General features: G+C 36.0%; 1 protein-coding gene across 3 annotated transcripts in view; it reads right to left on the bottom strand.

Annotated features, from left to right (window-relative positions):
• The window catches only part of KCNH8 (potassium voltage-gated channel subfamily H member 8), a 195,821-nt gene that overhangs the window by 84,075 nt on the left and 92,373 nt on the right, over positions 1-19,373 (bottom strand). For all 3 annotated transcript variants that reach the window (XM_056338272.1, XM_056338273.1, XM_056338274.1), the window contains exons 4-5: positions 18,629-18,756; positions 15,729-15,969 (exon numbers count right to left, since the gene is read on the bottom strand). In XM_056338272.1, coding sequence (XP_056194247.1) covers positions 15,729-15,969; positions 18,629-18,756 — 369 coding nt within the window. The remainder of the gene's footprint in view (positions 1-15,728; positions 15,970-18,628; positions 18,757-19,373) is intronic.

Raw genomic sequence — 19,373 nt, 5'->3', positions numbered from 1 at the left:
TAAGATCTTATCTTCAAGCCTGTTAGCCATACGAAAGAAGCCAGAAAGCAGTTTTTTCCTCCACAAATTTTTCAAGATTTAGTGTAGAGCCTTAACACAAAGTGACCTAGACACATATCTAAGGCTATCTGGTTCCATGGATTGAGATCTTGAAGGTTATAATTGCTTCACACTTCAAGAACTATTGTCTTCATTCAACAAAATCCTCAGGCTGAACAGAACATGTAAGTAAAATCTGCGATATTAAATTTTTAATTTTAGATTAGATCACCAAGTAGTCTTAGCTGGCCCTGCATCCTTAAATCTACAAAATTATTCTGAAATGTTCAGTAATAAAATTAAGATGTGAAGCTAGCATGGTTTCATATGGTTCGTAATGAGCAAGGAGGTCAGTTCAGCTCCACTGGTGCTTAGTAGGGTGAGCAAGTTACTATTCATGTTTGCAGATCAGTACGATGGCACCACCACATACATAACTACTTCATGCAGATTTGCTTGATATAGGTAAGAAAGAAAGCTAAGGATATTTATATCCCTAGTGTTTCGAAACTTCTCATTGTCATTTGTCTCTAGAAACCTCCAGTGTAGAGTTATCAAAGTTAGAAAAAGGATTTGCTTACTTATTGCACATTAGCATTTGTGAAACAACAAAAACTTTTAACAGAAAAAGAGATAAATGTTTGCTTTAAATTCCCCTAAGTCATCCAGTACACCAAAGGCTTATCAATATGCATATGGAAGTCACTGTTCAAGATTGAAGAGATTAGAGGTTTTTCTGTACTCCTGTCTGCATTCTTATCAAAGCAATTTAGGACAACAGCCCCAGATAACATTTATATATATAAAATTGAATAGGAAATGTTAAGTGCTTCATTCTGCATCCAACTCATTAGATAAAAATCCAGAGGGAGGTAAAGGAGTATGTTCCATCTTTTATTTCTTGACAGCTTTCTGAGCTATACTTGGGTGTAAACAGTTTCTTCATCTGAGCGACCTTACTTACAGCTTAACTGCTGTGCCATAGCACTTACTGAGAAAGCTGTAAAGAAAAGAAAAAAAAAAAAACCCAAACCAACCAAAACTAAACCAGAACTCCTGAGGGAAGAAACTTCTAAAAGCACAACAAAATCTTTGACATAAATTTAGAAACAACTATTTCCCCTGAGAGATTTCGTTATTTTTAGGAATTACATGTTCCGCAGTCTTTTGGGGATTGCTGTTTAAAAAGTGGAAGATTAACATATTATTATTTATTTTGTTTTGCTGTTTAAAAATGTTTTCTTATCATTAAGACTTTGAGCAACTATAGTGGTAAGCAAATTGAGGCAACAGAGAGTAGGTAAACATCAAAAACTGTACAATAATCTGTTCTGTAGTGTACCTGTGGGTTATTTAATATGTTAGAAATTGTGAATCTTGTTGTGCACTAGCTTCTACCTACCAATGACAGAGCAATCTGAAATTCTACACAAGCATCAGTATTGTAAAGCTTTGAAGACTCCAGACAACTCCACAGCACCAAAACTAATGGTTTTCTTTAGTGCTGAATTTGTGTTCCAAGTGCCTTGAGATAAGGAGGACTTTAATAATTTCCTGCAGTATGAAGTGCAACAATTTTACAAATTACAGCTGTAAACCAGGCAAGAGGGACACTTAATCTCTGAGCTGATTGTTAAAGCATACATGAAGCGACTTCGATGTCTTTGGGCAATTTGTGGGTCAAAAGTTTTCTACAAGAGGTATGTTTGAATGTATCATCTTTGAATATGCTCTAACAACCTGCAGCCTGTGCAAGCTTTGTTCTTAAAGCTGTGTTTGATACATTTGTTTCAGATCGGGACAAGAACTACAATCTCTTTTCTGTTTCAGCAGCTCTCATAAAACACAAGCAATGAACAAATCCTTAATAACAAACATGATTATCACAAAAAAAAAAAAAAAAAAAAAAAAAGTTACCTTACTGCTAATTTTTTCTCCATTTAAGCTGGAAAAAACGTCATTTTTAATGATCTTGCAAGCTACGCAGATCATGCCACATGCTTAGGAAAGCAGAATAAGGGATGTAAATAGTGTCTCTGAAATGAGCAATGTCATTAAAAGTTACCTAAAACTAAAGCAGGAGTAACAGCAGAAAATATCAAACTGATATTTTGACTTACTATGTTCTGTGCTGAAACACAGCACATATATGTCTAAAATATCATCTTTGTACTGGAGGTAGAGAGGAAGGAAATGGTGAAGTCTCTCAATTCTCATCTTCATTAGAAAAAAAAAAAGGTTTCTTATTTCAAGTTAGATAATTCAATTTCAGTTAAAATTAGACAGTAAAAGGTCAGAGTTCAAGTGAATTAAAGCTCAAGATAAAACCTAGTCTATCCTACTGACTTTAGGAAAGGCCCTTAAGTAACATATATATTACAAGGTGCCTTTTTTCCAGATATTTACAGTGTTTTAGCATAGATTCCTCTGTTTTGTTAACAAACACCCATGTATTTTAAGCCAGCCCTGACCTGTTTACAGACTTTTAGTCCTTCCCCACTTACCTGTGAGCTTAACAGAAGCAAAGTGTGTCAGTCTGCAAAGCAGAAAGTAATTTTGCATGTGTCAAACACAAAGGTGAACTTCACATGGCAGCAATAGGGAGAGACCCAATTCTTAAATTTCAACAGGCTTGGAACAAGCAGTCGTATCACCTGCGCATCTCCCCTCTCACCTCCAAAGATTTAAATACAGCTTTGCTTTTCAGTTATTTCAGCTATAATGTCCACACCTAGGTCAGGCAGAATCATTTCATGCTAACAAAAGTTCAGTGGCAAATCAATGGGCAACCACCCTCAGAAAGACTGCTCTGCTCAGTCTTCCAAAGCAAACGAGATGCATCCGCAGGTCCTGAGGGAACTGGTGGATGAAGTCACTAAGCCATATTGATCATATATGAGAAGCTGTGGCAGTCCAGTGAAGTTTCCATTGGTTGTTAAAAGAGGAAAAAAAAGAAGACACAGGGAACTACAGGCCAGTCTAGTTTCACCTCTGTGCCCAGCAAGATCATGGAGCAGATCATCCTGGAAACTATGCTAAGGCACATGGAAAATAAGGAGGTGATTGGTGACAGCCAACATGGCTTTACTAAGGGCAAATTGTGCCTGAAAAACCTGGTGGCCTTCTACAATGGGGTTATAGCATTGGTGGATAAGGGAAAAGCAACCGATGCCATCTGCCTGGATTTGTACAAAGCATTTGACACTGTCCCACGTTACATCCTTGTCTCTAAATTGGCGAGACATGGCTTTGATGGATGGACCACTTGGTGGGTAAGGAACTGGCTGGATGGCTGCATGCAGAGTTGCAGTCAATGGCTCGATGTCCAAGTGGAGCTCAGCGATGAGTGGCAACATGCATTTGCAGCCCAGAAAGCCAACCATGTGCTGGGCTGCATTACAAGCATGGCCAGCAGGTTGAAGGAAGCGGGTCTTCCCCTCTACTCAGCTCTTGCAAGACCCCACCTGGATTACTGTGTTCAGCTCTGGAGCCCTCAACATAAGAAGGACATGGACCTGCTGGAGGAGTCCAGAGGAGGGCCACGAAGATCAGAGGGCTGGAGCACCTCTCCTATGAAGACAGGCTGAGAGAGTTGGGATTGTTCAGCCTGGGGAGACCTTATAGCAGCCTTCCAGTACCTAAAGGGGGCCTACAAGAAAGCTGCAGAGGGACTTCTTGCAAGGACATGTAGTGATAGCACAAGGAGTAATGGCTTTAAACTGAAAGAGGGTAGATTTAGATTAGATGTTTGGAAGAAATTCTTTACTGCAAGGGTAGTGGGACAGTGGAACAGGTTGCCCAGAGAGGTTGTGGATGCCCCATCCCTGGATGTATTCAAGGCCAGGGTGCATGGGGCTTTGAGCAACCTGGTCTGGTGGAAGATGTCCCTGCCCATGGCGAAGAGGTTGGAACTAGCTGATCTTTAAGGTCCCTTCCAACCCAAACCATTCAGATTCTACAATTCTATTGATAATCTCTTACCACCCTACCCCCTCACCTTCACTTTTGCATGCCTACTGCTTTCACCCTATACCTCCAGCACTGCTCCACTGTTCTGTCTGAACACAGGCTTCTGCTTCACACACTGTCTGACCACATGTGCCCGTTGATGCAATTCTCTTCTGCTTTTTCAATCCTGTTCCTCTTTCTATCTAGCCCGCAGACTGATCACCCTCCCCTGCCAACCCCACACAAGGCAAAACAGAAGCCCTGTTAGGCACCAGTCCCCGAGATGCACGCAAATAAAATAATTGTGACAAATCTCATAAAACCATTTGGTACAATCAGCCTCAAACTTAAACCTTGACTCTGATTTACCTTCTGGTTGGATCCCATGGCTAACTAACTCAATCTACGTGGATTCTCTCAGCCTATTATTTCCACTCCTGATAAGATATGGGCACATATTCCTTTTTTAAAAGAAAATAAATTCTTGTTAGAAATGTGATATCTTTAAAACTCATACAGATTTACAGATTAAATAAAATTAATTTGTATAAAAACAAACCCCATTTTTCAGCTCTGAAAATGTCTACATTAAAAAATGTTATCTACATGCAGTTGCGGTTCCCAATTTATTTATATATTTTGCTCCAATTAAGTTCTTACACAGTATCCACAGCAGTAAACATCAGAAGGCTCTGACGAACATTATCCTGGTGTCTTCCAAGTTTGCAGTTACCATGGCTACATGATTTTGTGGTATTTTCATTCTAAATTCCTGAAGCAAATACCACGATCTAAATTAAAAGCTCTTATTCCTTTCCTTATTTGAGTGTTCTAACGGCTTTTACTTACCTATTTGTGACCACTTTCTTTTTCACAAGCTTGCAGTGTGAAAATCCACACCCTAGCAATGTTCAGTTCCTATGAAAAGACAACTTATTTCATAGACTGGCATAAATGATTTGGGATGTCTGAGTAAGTCTGTCGGGTTTTGGAACTGTTTGGTGACTTCTCTTGAACTAATGCTCTGTAGAACATGCCGCGTCCTTTACCAAGCCATCCCTTTCTAGATTTCTTTCATGCTTACATTCACTCACAGACACATCCACTCAGTGAATGGCATGAAAACACCAATTTAAACTGGTACTCAACAAAGGGAAAAAAAGATTACATTACAAAAACTGAGGTTCTACTTAGTGCATAATGAAGGTTGCAATCCTAAATGTCATAAACAGAGTGAAAACCATAAACTGACATTCATCAAGCTATCCTATTAATCCTTAAGATGTTTTCCAGAATAATACCCCTTTCCAGTTTCAAAAGCATGATACATGTTTTGCACAATCTCATTATTTTTTTTCTGTTAAAAAAAAAGAAGTAAAAATAGAGATAATCCAGAGGTTAAAACTTATCTGATGGCCAGCTGAACCTTTTTAACCATAAACAGGATTATTTTACCTGAGTCAGTTGACCTGCCTGTGCCAACATTTTTTTTTTAGGCTTGATTTTTTTTTTAAATAAACCCTGCTGTGATTAGACACATGAACAAGCTACAGCAGAATAACAATTTAGGATTAGTCAGATGATTCCATAACTGTCATGGCACCCTTTTGGGCTGCAGCAAATGCTAGGTAATATAACTGAGTTTACCTCTTTTTTACTGCATACTAAATAAAGTTGAAAAATCCTGCACCTTTAGGGCAAGTAGTATACATGCAAGCAGTAACCAGGGCATTGGGTGATGCATGATTTTTTATTAGACTACAGTAATTCAATCCTGCGCTTGAGACCTAGATGATTTAGGAATATTAACCCCATTGATTTTCAGACCAGACAGTTTCCTACACCACCTCCCCCTCCTAGATGGTATGACTGGCTCTTCTCCTTTTTCTTTTATTTTCTCATCTTTCTTTATGTGATTTTACATTGATTGTCTTTAGCTAGCAATGCTTTCCCCAAAGTCCAAGCTCTTTGATCTATCTGATTATCTGAGCCAATTTTATTTAATTATACATGGATAATGGTATTAGAATATGGCCAGAGAGCTTTTCGGAAAGATTCCAGGAAATATTAGTGCTATATTGCTTGAAGAACAATTTATCTGTCCCTATATAAACTCTTATTTTTTCTATTCTACTTCTGCTATAAACCTAGGTGTTCCTAGTAAATCTAGGAACAGTATATTCAAATGGAAGCGTGATTTTTCAACTCCACATATCCCACGAAACTGTCTACTACCACAGTTGGCTTGATGATTTTCTTTTAGATGCTGACATGATAAGGCGAGAGAGATGGTATTGATTTTATATAGGAAAGGAAAGTAATGCTTATTTTACACCTGTTGCTTAGGAACCTGAGTTATTATGAAGTCAAATAAAGTGTACAAGGCAAAAACCAGCAGAGATTAAGTAATGTAAAACCAAAATGTAGGGGGTTTAAATAGTAAATACTTAATATATAACAAAATATATATTTACAATAATATATAACAAAATAATAAGCCTTTATAACAGCTTGTTGCAGCTGCTGAAGGAAAAATATTTTTTTTCCTCTTTAAGAAAGGTATAACAGTGAACTAAGCAACCATCAATATAAACTACAGAAAATTCGACAAGAAAAGCTAGACCTGTTTTGGAAAGAAAAGAAAGCACTGATAGCCAGGATGAAGGAAAATTAAGGTTTTAGATAATAATAAGTATTAGGAAAGAATTTAGTATTTGTATAATAATAAAGTATTAGGAAAGAAACACCAATATGCAACTTTAGTTCCTTTGTACTGGTGGCATCCCATTATGATTAATAATCTTGAGGAAAAAAAAGATGTATTCAATATATCTTTCTTGTGTAATTTTGGAATGGAGCAGCAAAGCATGGTTGTACTATATCAGACGGTAAATAACAATCCAGTGTATCCTAACTAAGAATCAGCAGGTAGTAATGTGTTAAACTAGTAGTACTAAACACTTGAAAAGATGTCACTTCTGCAGGCTGACGAAAAAAATACAAAAAAGAAATATGCCATTTACAAGCCATAGATGAATGGAGTTGTGGATTCTCTGTTCTCTGAGGTCTTTGAAGAAGAGCTGATGCCTTTCAGGAAAACATGCTTTAGCCAAACACATTTTATTGGAATTAATACTAATAGCTGGATTAAATGTAATGTTTTATATTTAAGATTGAACTAGATGGTCACAATTTTTCTTTCTTATCAGGATCTTTATGAACTGAAAGGTTATGTAAAACTACATATAACTGAAATCTCAGATGTATTATGTTGACCTAGGTAACAGTGAGAAGCAAGAAGCCAGGCTAAATTTTATACTGCTAGAAATTAAAGAAAAGAAGTATTCCAACACACAAAGTGTAGGTCCCAACAGACTTGAAATCTGAAAAGGAATATCAAAAGCCACCACTGTACCACCAGGATGGCATTTTATTAAACAGAAAAATCTGTTCTCTTCCACAGCTTCAACAGAAAAGAGAGTCTTATTGAGGAGCATGATCATTAAAGGAAATTATGTAAAAGGATTATAATTAGTCCTTAATTAACAGTATATTTTAAATGGTAAAATTTGGCTATCAAGTATTCCTCTCCCTCCTGTTTTAGCTTAAGTGCAACTCCCAGTAATGATTTCTCCTGGCCATTAGTACTTCAGAATATTGGGGAAACAACCCTGTTTGGTTTGTGTGGGCAGTCACAGAGGTTGGGAACCTCATTTCAGAGGCACATTACACCTCCATCCAAAGAAACCCTTTTCTAGAGGTTTTGTGACTTTAGCTGGGTGACTAGCAGTCAGATGAACAATGGAAATATAAACTTACACATTCTTAAAATCCTCAGCACAAGGACGTGTGATGTAATGTGATATGATGGACGTCTGAAAAAATGTGGAATTAATATAATTCATAGGCTTTCTGCTAAAATCACCATTAATACACTAAGTTGTTTTACCAGTCAAATTTCTCTAGTGAAAAGACTTTATTTAGGATTGGACACCAAGATGCTTGTACAGCACATGAGGAGTGGCACGGGCCCTGTTCTAAGGCAGTGCTCTGACATATGTTCTCAGCCTTGCTCCACTACAGTTTGACAAACTGACAACATTTTTAGTGGGTTTAATGGAGCAAGATCCATTCTCAGGTGTGACGGATCATAGCAGAACTGATTCCCAAAATCCATCTGTAACTGACAGACTGGTTTGTTCTTCCTTACTCTTTGTTCTTACAGTGGAAGGTAATGGGAAGTCATACCCAAGTGGAAATACAGTTTTACTTGGGTAAATTATTCATTAACACAAAAACCTGAATTCTGAAGGCATTAATGGTTTGAATGGCTATTGTGGTAAAAAAAGTCACTCCCTCCAGGAGCATAGTATGGTCAGTGTTAATGCACTAGCATGGAACACTCTGCCAGATGCTAAGGCTGCTGCACCCATTACTGTGGGCATGCTGGAACACACAGAAGGACCGGCACACCAGTGTTAAAACAGGAGTTTTAATTGCAACTTGTTACTGTGCTGAGTGCCAATGAATTCAAATTCCAACATCATGAAACTGAACAAAAGACCACAAACTTAAAAATAAAAAGTCACATTCTTTTCTCTGCTTCCTTAGTTTTCAGCCTTTTGGGTTCACCTTTTCAAGTTGCCCTCCTTAACTGAAGGGTGTTAAACAGGGATCAGCTAATTTCAGTTCTACGGTATCTGATATGCCAGAAAAGCATCACATACCATGACCTTTACAATAACATACTAAACACTGGAAAGACTTACTTTTGTATAAACTATGCTCTATCTTTTAAAAACAGACTCAATCCATGAACACATTGAGGAGTGAAATATATTATATTGACTTTTCTAGAAAGGAAGATACAGACTTTTGAGTCTTGAAAGAAAAGCAAAGAACTAAAAATATGTCTGAAAAATGAACTGCTAGCTCTGCTTTTAAAAGAAGCTAGTATTTGTGACTGCAGAAGTGTGAACGTTTCTACATGAGTAATTTTCTTAATAGAACCTGCAGAAATATGGCAGAAAGAAGCAATTCCAAAGACTGAAGAAATATCAATCATATAGTTTCTTAACTTTTCACTAAATTCAATGTGCATGAAGCAAATGTGTTTAGGTGTTTCATGAACACCGTTCACTTTACAGAAATGCTGGAGACAATGAAAAGATTGAGCAAGTAAAACATTCAGTGAACAAAGGGGCAACTTCTTCGTGCACTTAAATTTTCTTGACCAATTCCAAGGTGAAAACCTGAAAATTTTTTCTCATAAATTACCTCATGCAGGTTGACAACAATTCACATAGACATTACCCAGAAATCATTAAAAAAATGTGAAAAAGACCACATGCAAGCTCACAAAAAATATGGTCATCTATTAAGCATCTAAGCATTTCCTTGGAAATTACCTAGGTGTTTAATGAAAAGACTTTAAATTATTGAACAATACAGTGTTGTTTTACCATCCTGTTATAGGATAGTAAACCTAAATACAAACTTTGTCTGATTGTAGTTATAATGCAAGTCAGTCATACTCTGTATGACTGTATATTCTGTATACTTTTTGAAAGGAAACATAGGAGAGTGAAAACTATTTACAAAACTATTACTACAGCATTTTTCAATGTCTAAATTGACTATAGGTGGAACAAATGAATTATCACACTGCTGCTCTTTTTTTCTTTTTTTTTTTTTTTTAACAGTAGCACCCCAGCTTAGACAAAAAAAGATGAAGAATCAGTTCTTAAGTGCTCTTAGCACTCTTAAGTGCTCAGAAGCTTGTCATTCCAATGTTGCAAGTCTCATTGTGGAATAAGTAGGAAAGAAAAATAATATGTCTGCAGAGATTCATTTAGGACAGCTGAGAAGTGGAACAATGACTTTATTTGCCAGAAGCGCAGATGCAGGATATCTTGACCTAGCTATAAGTTGCCTACAGAGCTCTCCCCAGAACAGTAAGGAATTGCATATGGTAAATGTTGTGTATTTCATCCCATATTTGGGAGATTCACATCATCTTTCATGTGCATTTTAAAGGACCTTTATCCTTCATAATCCACTTGCTTTGTTTTAAATATTCTTTCACAAAATCAGATTTCAGAATAGAGCCTGTTCAGTATTTCTTTAAGTACTTGTTTCTTGGATTTTACCTTTAAGTTTGATGGTACATAGCACAATACATAAGGACCCCCTTCTTGTAACCAAAGCACAAGTAGTTTAAGTCAACATCATTCATTTTGGGCGCAGGAAAAGCAGGAATGCTCAGATAGGCAGTTCTGTTGTCTTAACTGTAACGTATCTCACAACTTCAGGAGTAGCAAGCAACAGCCTGGGGCAGCAATTTCTTAAAATATTGGTTAGATCTACCAGCATATATTTTTTCATCCTATGAGAACCTGGCTAGAGATGTGTAACAATGACATTGCACCTCTGCAAACAAAGAGGAGGAAACAGCAGAGCCAATACAACTCAAATTTGCAGGGTGCTGCCACTATCATAACTTTCATGTTTATCTACCTGAAGATACAGAAATATTTCCGTGGAAATGATCACTTCTAAATTACTGTGGCTTATGCTTGTCTCCTTTATGTTCAGGTGGATGTGCCTGGAAACAGCATCTTGTGTGCAGAGTAGGATCTGTTCTCCTTACAAGGGTATGTAAGGAAGGCCACTGGAAAAATGTCTAACATAGGGGTCTTCCCAATTTCAGTTTGATTCTTTGAGTGAGAATCTTTAGGGAATTTATTGCTGCTTTTCAACATAAGCAGTTTTTACTGTTCAGTTATATTACTAGGTAATCCGCAGTCCATGAACAATTTATTATGACCTTTGTCCCTAATATTGGGTGTATGAACAATGTCACTCTATCTGGTTTCATGTTTTGATATGTACTCATGCATGAGACCATTCGGTGCTCAGAGATAAATTACAAGAGACAAATTCAAGCCACTCCCTTGGCATCTACCTGAATTTTAGCATATTAGGGTCTGAAAGCACACTTTCTAAAATAAGTTTCAAAACACTGCCATTTTCTTTCAAAATGCACCAGTCCTCTTAGATGTGAGGTCCCCCAGACACAAATATTGTTTCACGGGACCTTCTCTGCACTTGAAAGATATGAAATTATAATCATTATAAAAATGAAAAAGATCATGAGACAAAAAAGAAAATCTAAAGCAACCTCATAAAATCTATAGCATTTAATACTATCTCATCTGATTCCAACAAATTTTGACATATATTATTTTCAGAACAATAATATGCACACTTGAATGACTCTGTAAATTATGAACAATTATATGAATTTCTGCTGGGTTTGTACCATATTTTTAAACCTCTACATATTGAACATCTGACACTCTAGGGCTTCATATGATTTAAGACAGTTTTGAAAAGATTTTGAGTCAATTACATTTGTGATAGACACTAATGGACCAACAAATCTCTCTGATCTACAGTATCATGCAACACAAATCGCAGATTCAGGGCTTCTAAACACTCAGCTTTTAAAAACTGAAGTTGCTGGTAAAACACTTCGTTAAATGATATTTAACAAGATGGAGAGATGCAAATGCAAAAAGAAGCAATCTTAGTAACCATGATTAATTTTCTCCCTTGGAAGTGCAAGCCATAGGTAACAACTCTGTGCCTGTGGAGAGTGGGGGAAGGGATGGCTATGTTGAGGATTTTTTTTCCCCACAGGTAGGCAAAATTCTTAAAATTACTGTTGCTACTATGTTGATATAGAATATAATTTTACAGCTATAATTAGTATCCAGGGTTCTCCATCTTCCAACAGAAACTGAATGATCCAAAAGTAAATGGTCATTTATCTTTATAGCTCTTCTCTCTATAGTTCTTGGCCACCTTAGAGGACAGAACACTCAGACAGCTTTGATCTTATTCAGCAAATAATGCACTACCATAACCCTGAAAGCCTATGCATATTTTATATTTTCTCTGAACAATCCATTGATCATAACGCCTGTTGAAGACACCCTGTTCAAATAGTCCTGTGAGTGAGTTTGAGCATTTAGCAATCAAGTATTGATAATTTTTTCAGTAATGTTACTTTCTTCAGTTAAGGTGTTCAATAATGTTTTAAAAATGGAAAAATAAAAAGAAAGACAATACCTAAAACCTAGAATAAAGCTGTTGCAGAAAGGAAAGCACTATACTAGCTGTTGTGGAACGGAAAGTTATACAATCAGTAGGTTATTACTAATAAAATGGAATGAATTTGGAGAGAGATTCTCCCAGGTTTTTTTCTCCAAAACAGAGAAAACTTCACAAATATTATTGAGAAGCAGCCAAGATCCATTATGCTTCTTAGAAATTTTAAACTTTAGCCATCTAAACATACTTGTCTACAAATGAAGGACCCAGCTACTGCCTACAAAGTTAAGGGGCATAAACTTTGAAGTAAATAGTGCAATAAATCAGGTAATATCACTCACCAGCTGAAATGCTTTCTAGGATAATTTTTTATATGCTTGCTTAAATACACTAATGTTAAAAAGCTTTTTTTCTCCACCTCTTTACAATTTTAGGACACATAAACCGGTCAAAATATTCTAAAAACTAATCGAGTTTTACACTGTCTTTGGATAGAGGAAGCAAAAAATTTATGTACAAGGGGATGTTAGAGAAGGTTTGCACATTACAGAGGAAAAGAGATCTGAAGGTACACTCAAACATCACATCACACAAGTTATCAAAGCACTAGCACATACAAGAAACATCAAATGAAAAATAATTTTAACTTAATTTGAGAAGGCTTAATTATGTTCCCTCTCCTACCTTTTCCCCAAAGACATCATAAAATGGGTTATTATTATTGTTTATCTTCTGTATATGTTTTAGAGAATTTTAAAGACTAAAGCAGTTAAACCTCTAGTTAGATGTGCTCTTTTATCATAAATAATTTAATTCACATTAACACTCTCACTTATAATTACCCTGAGTCAGGAGAACACTGCCATATGTATTTTTGTCATGCTAAAGCATATACTGGCTCACAAATTGGATGAGCCTAAAAAAAAATTTTTTAGCCACTAGATTTGTGCAAACTTTTCTTCTTAAAGGAAGCCCTTAGCCTCTACCCTATTATGTCCCTTGAACTGATGCGCAGACATCTCTCCTTGTTGTTGTCATACCTTCGTTCCCTTTGATAACCTAGCTAAAACCAAAGACCTTGCCAAGTCCAAGTAAGAGTTTATGCAAGTTATGTATGAAAGGAACATTACTCTATGCTCTGAGAAATTTGAATAAAACCAAAGCAGATAGACCCTTTTTCTCCAATTCACCGTTGCAGAGTTGTGATACCTCAATCCACTATTACAGACCCTTAAAATAGCTGAAGGCCCCATCTCAGACAGATCTCCCCACTGACTTTCTGAGGCACCAGTGTCATAAAAAGCTTTACTCAATGCTTCTCATTGACTTTTCTCAGAGCACATAGATCATCCATCAAAGACATGCTTGGCAGAGCCACAGTGCAACAGTGTCCTGAAATTTATGCTTAAATTTATGTGTGCTGTCAATCTTACTACTTTCAATATAGTTACACATATTCTGAGACATTTTAATTCAACATTTTAACAGACAAGGGACCATTGAGAGGTGGCTATAAACACACTAGTTTCTTTAAATTCACTGCAGAGCTTTAAATGCAGTATGAGAATGTCCTGAAAATGTTCCATAAATGTTTTCCCAGAGCCACAAATTTAAAAATATACAATAAGTTTAGGAACAATTATTTTGGGCAAAATTGAGCCATTATTGAAACTAAGGGGGAGGAACATTGGTGTGCTGCAGTACAGTGTTTGTGATTACCGGTGACATAACTAGGCAAAGAAGCCTTTTCTAGTACTTTCTATACTTTGAATGTATTTAGTTACAATCATCTTTGATTTCCTGCATGATAGACTTAAAAGTCCAAGCAAAAAATATGAAGTAAAATTTACAGAAAATCTTCTTCCTTTTAATTTTCTTACCCAGATAATCAGTTGATCATAGAGAAACCATTGCTTTTCATTCACTGATATGTCCATATTTCCAACAAAAGATAGAAACAGAAAAGTAGCACTGAGCAGTGCACCATCTGTCTTGCTTCAAATGAATACTACAGCATGCAAATCAGCTAGATACACACTACACTTCTTTGTGCTCATATTCTAATAAACACATTCATAACACAAACCAGTTATCTTCACTAATGTAGGGTGAAGGATACAACCATTAGCAAAACATCATAACCTTGAATCTGCTGGTTTTTATAAAGATGCCTAGGTAGATCAAGTGGAATTATTCATTTTGTATTCCTTAAAATGGAATGCGGCATCATTTATGGCTGACTAGAGTTGTAACCTTGCTCTTTTTACACAAGACAAAAGACGATCCTTGATAATCTGCATTGCAAAATAGAGGTTTCTTACTGTAGTGCTTGAGTATCATCGAATATGAATTGCTTGCATTAACAGGAGTGTCCACCAAGATCTAACAGCATAAAAGGGGAAAATCAGATCTTAAACCTAATGACAAAACAGTGTCCAAAGGAGGAAAAAACAAATATTTATCCATCATAACTTCTGATCCTTCCATCAGCCACATCACCTACTAGTCTCACCCTCTACAGTAAAGCTGTCAGTGAAATGGAACAAACTTTTCAAAATTTTTGTAAGAAAAACATCTGTTAAACTAAAGACATTCTGAGTTGTTGCTTAGTGTTTAAGAATCTTCAGATTAGTTCTCTTAGAGAAGATCATAACACTGCTTTTAATGTATGATTTAAGCTACACTTTTTCAGGAAAAAATAATGAAAAGTAGAAAACAAGTTTCAAATCTGAGGATGATTTTATACTTTCGTTAATTTTCTTTCTCTCTTATAACTTGTCCTAAGCCTTTTGTTATTCAAGAAAGACATATTCAACTTTGCTTATTTCTTTAAAATAATTTCTTTGCCACCTGCATTTTATCAACAGATCTGAGTTATGGTTTGTCAGTGTGACAGCACTGAGTGGTATTATGACAACAAAACCAAGGAAAAACCTGTGTGAATCTAGTCAGGGATTCTTTTCTATATTCACAAAGAAATTGAAAAAAAGATAATATAAAAAAAGAAATTGCTTTGCTACAAGGCCACTACTAGATATGAGCTTGTCTTCTTTTTAATTATTTAAAGGTATAAGAATTAAATGGGTAATTGAAATAAAAAGTTTAGAGAGCGGACCAGATGACAAGCTACAACCTCTTAAATTCTATTCCACTTGTCTGTATAGCATATTGATATTGTACATTTGTGTTATTGCAGTATGAGTTTCAGTCTTATGTCATTAGTTTTCAAAATCTGGTGATTTTCAGCTATCAGTCAATGTGTCTTCTAAGTGTTTGTGAAAGGTAATAGAAAAAATAAGTACATTATGAACACACTATAGTAATTCCAGGGTATATCCCTACAATGGAAAGGTTTTAGGCATCCACAAGGTGAAACAGTGGTTTTCAACATTCCTTGAGGTCAAAAGTCCCTTTTGAGTAACAGCAGGACCACCTGAATCAATTTAAAGTTTTTTCTTTTCAAAAAAGGTGATCTAAAGTTCAGATAAAATCTAAAACTATACAGTTACAATTGATTTTCTTTGAAATCATGAAAGCAATGATGATTTCCTTTTCTATATTATACATTCTGTGAAAACCTTAAATGTCAAAAAGAAGGTCCCGAACAACCCCCAAACATATCTTACCGATGATAAAAAGGATTTCCACCGCAATGTCACTGACAGTTGTGCTTCGAGTTGTAGACAGCTCATCGTGGCCGATAAAGCAAACATTGTAAGGTACAGTCACAGCAACATAAAACGTTGCCAGTAATATAAGCCAGTCCCAGCCAGCTTTAAAAGTGCTAAAATGCAACAGTATGAATTTGGATTTTTTTGCATCTGAAACTTTGTATTCTGGAAATGCTGGTTTATCTACAAAAACATTCTGAAAAAGAGAGAGAAAAAAGAAATGAGACAAAACAATAATTTGATCATACAGATGCATTTCTTCCAATGCAGCAATTAGGTTTTTTAAAAAGCATGATGAAATATGACATACTGATATGCAGGCAAGAACTAATGCTTTTTTTTTTTTTTTTTTTCTAATGTAGTCCTTGCACTTATTTAAACAGAGGGTCCTGTTGATGGAGTAACTTTTGTAAATGCTGGGGCAAGAAGAGGATAAATAAGGAACAGATTAAATAGAATGAGGAGGGAGCTGAATCTGGCAAATTATTTCTTCTTATGTTGGGTGAATTCTGACTGAAAAGCAATGCTTTTCTGCTGGACAGGTAGGTTAAATCTTTGTATACATGAGGACATAGTACTGCAAATACGAATAAACATATAGAAAGGAACAGATGGTGCTGAAGAGAAAACATCATTCCTCTACGTATTTTAGAGCTGTGAGGAGGTTGTTTCAGACCAACTCTAGCCTGGTTCTGTGCACGGAACAGCTGTTAGTACTTGGAGCAGCTCCCCTGGTTTAGTTTCATCTGAGGGAATCCAGCTCACGTGCCCAGGACTGCCATGAATCCTAGCACAATTAGTAGGAATAACTTTTTGATTCTCTTTAAAACTGCACTCCTTATCTAAAGCAAAATACTGATGCAGACTCACAGTAAGACGGCTCCAGAACCGACTACCTTCACCATCAGACTACACCTAGCTTTGTCATGTGTCTTACGGCTTTGTGATCTGACCAGCAAAAGTCTCTGCAACAAAGATTTCAGTCTTAAGCATCAGTTTTATAAACCCTTAGCTTTCACCTTTCAGAGTTTTAACAAAAACATCTAGCCTCTTCAAAAGCAGCATGTGGCACATGAACTGTCTTGTATTATTTACTAACAAAATTCTTGTTCACTGTCATTGTGCTGCTGGTTAACGCTGTTCCAGTAATGAAGAGGCTCACAAAACAATGCCGTGTATTCAGCAAGCTAACATTACTTCTGATCTTGATGTTATTCACTACGACTATAAAAAGACAACAACTACATGACCACAGACTTAATTACATCTGCCCTGCCTGTCACAGCCTTTCTCTTTGTGTTTCTTTTGAAATACTGATCCTCTTGCCTTCTCCATTCTTGGTTCTCATTCATGAATCTTAGAGGCTGAATTCTCACCGTTGTTAGCACCAGCCCATTTTTAATCACAGAGAGGAAAATGCTCCTCTTATGACATCACGTTCATAGCTCTAAGAATCTATGAAATAAAGGCAGTAAAGTAGCCTGACAACAAATGTGTTAAACCCGTATAACAGCATCCACACTAGGATTTTGACACTACAGGAAAGTCATGAAAAGCTATTTAAAAATCATGTTCATAAAAATATTGCTGTGCTATGAAAATAACACTGGAAGACATGGTCATATTTTGCATTTATATTTTTAAAATTTTTTACACTCTTCCAACATTTAACATTTTAAATAATTTTTAGCTTTTTAACATTTTACGTTCAATGCAAGTGACTATGCCCTTTGAGGTATATGCCATCTATGTATTTTCATGTCCTTAATCTATACCAAGATTTTTCTGCTTTGAATTTCTAACATAATAATATCTAGGAGGATGTATTTGCACTGCTGCTTAATTTTGGGAACCAATAAAAGGAACATGCCCAGTGACAGATCACCTTTTCAGGGGGTTAATGACCTATATCCTTTGGTTACTTTTTCCACTGTCTGTCTTCCATCCTCCCCCTAACCATTAAAAACAAAACAAAACAGTTTCCTTCTTGTGGTTTTGTCAAAGATTTTAGCTTTCTAAAGTTAATGTTATACAAACAAGAACTAAGTACTGTTCTGAATTTTCAAGAAAATTTTCTTTTTGCTACTCCTGCCTCTAATAACTATAGGCTCTCACTGTTGGAACAGGCTCTCAGATGTTATTTGAGCACATACTGATTTCCTATGCTTCTCAAGTTTTCCTCTGTATTACTTTTTTTCTCCTGAAACATAGGTCCATAGAGCAGGAGAGGTATTTTTTACTCCTGAGCATATTTCTTTAGAAGTCTTTCTGCTGTTATATTTGTAGGTTTGTCTATTGTTTGATTTGGTTTTTGCAACGTTCACAGGGCAGGTTACAATCTCACTTATTAGTTATAATTAGTAGAGGAACACAGAAGTAATTTAAAGAAAGAAACATTACTACTTCAATTAGGAAATGAAAAGAGAAATTTACTTTGCACAAAGTGTGAGATTCACATGAAAAGTTGCCTAAATGAAGTGTGAGCTTACACAGCATAGAAATTTTCAGCTAGAGCAATATCTTTCTGAGCTGCCTTTTTTTTTTTTTTTTTTTTTTAAATAGTAATCATTGAAATGAAAAAAATAGGATGGTAATGTAAATTGGAACCTAAAATTAAGTTTTGAGAATTTTATAATGTGGCTTTCCTGGAGTTAAATAAATCTGTTTACAGAAGTGTAACAAGTATGATAGCAGACAGATGAGCACTTAAGTGAACTGCACTTTACTCCTTTTGCTACTGTAAAATTATGACTAGGACATTTCTCAGGTACTCATTGTCCTTCTACAGCACTTAAAAAAGAAAAAAAAGACAGTACTAAAAGTATATTTTTAAAAAACAGAGGAATTACACCTACATTGTTAATTTTTAACTTGTTCTTCTCTCTTCTTTGTAGATGTCCAGAGATATGATAAAGGACAGCTCTACTCCGTCTACGCGCTGACTCAAAATGTGACCCCGCTCTTCCTCTTCCTTTCCACTTTTCTGCAGAACGGGAGAGTCCATTAAACATGAGGAAATAGCACTTTAACCGTTGGGCGCTAAACTACTGATGTTTTAGGCTTTGGCAGAATTAGGACCAGATGTAAAGTTTATACACACCATTTTGTAGTTTTGCTTAATCTTTCACAGTTAAGAAAACAAAATCACTCTCCTGAAGGGCAAATAAAAATCACTGTAAAGTTTAAATTGTCAGATGCTTTCATGCAACTCAGAAGCAACTAATTACAACATATGATTTCATAGATAAGAAAAATATACTCTCTGCTGTTTCAGAAAATGAAATACTGATTACTGGCCAGAGGCAAGCATGGCTAGGAGTAATGACTTAAAATGTGCTTAAGTTGTTCCTATTCTCTCTTTTATTTCAGGGAAAGAAAAAAAATATTTTCGTAGCGTACTTCTTACAAGGAAGCTGACTTGTACTATGATTCTGTTATGTCAGAATATGCTAATTTGCTATCTTGTTCATTAGTAATATCCATTTCTCATATTCATATGTTTAGATTTCTTTCCCTGCCACATGGTTACTGACATAATCACTTTACACATTCCTTGGTGACATGAAATTCATCAAGACTACAGACTGAACACTGGAAAAA

The sequence above is a fragment of the Falco biarmicus genome, chromosome 4 (genome assembly GCF_023638135.1).
Source record: "Falco biarmicus isolate bFalBia1 chromosome 4, bFalBia1.pri, whole genome shotgun sequence".
Lineage (NCBI taxonomy): Eukaryota > Metazoa > Chordata > Aves > Falconiformes > Falconidae > Falco > Falco biarmicus.
The sequence above is the reverse complement of the archived record's forward strand: the minus strand, read 5'-3'. Positions and strand labels throughout refer to the sequence as shown.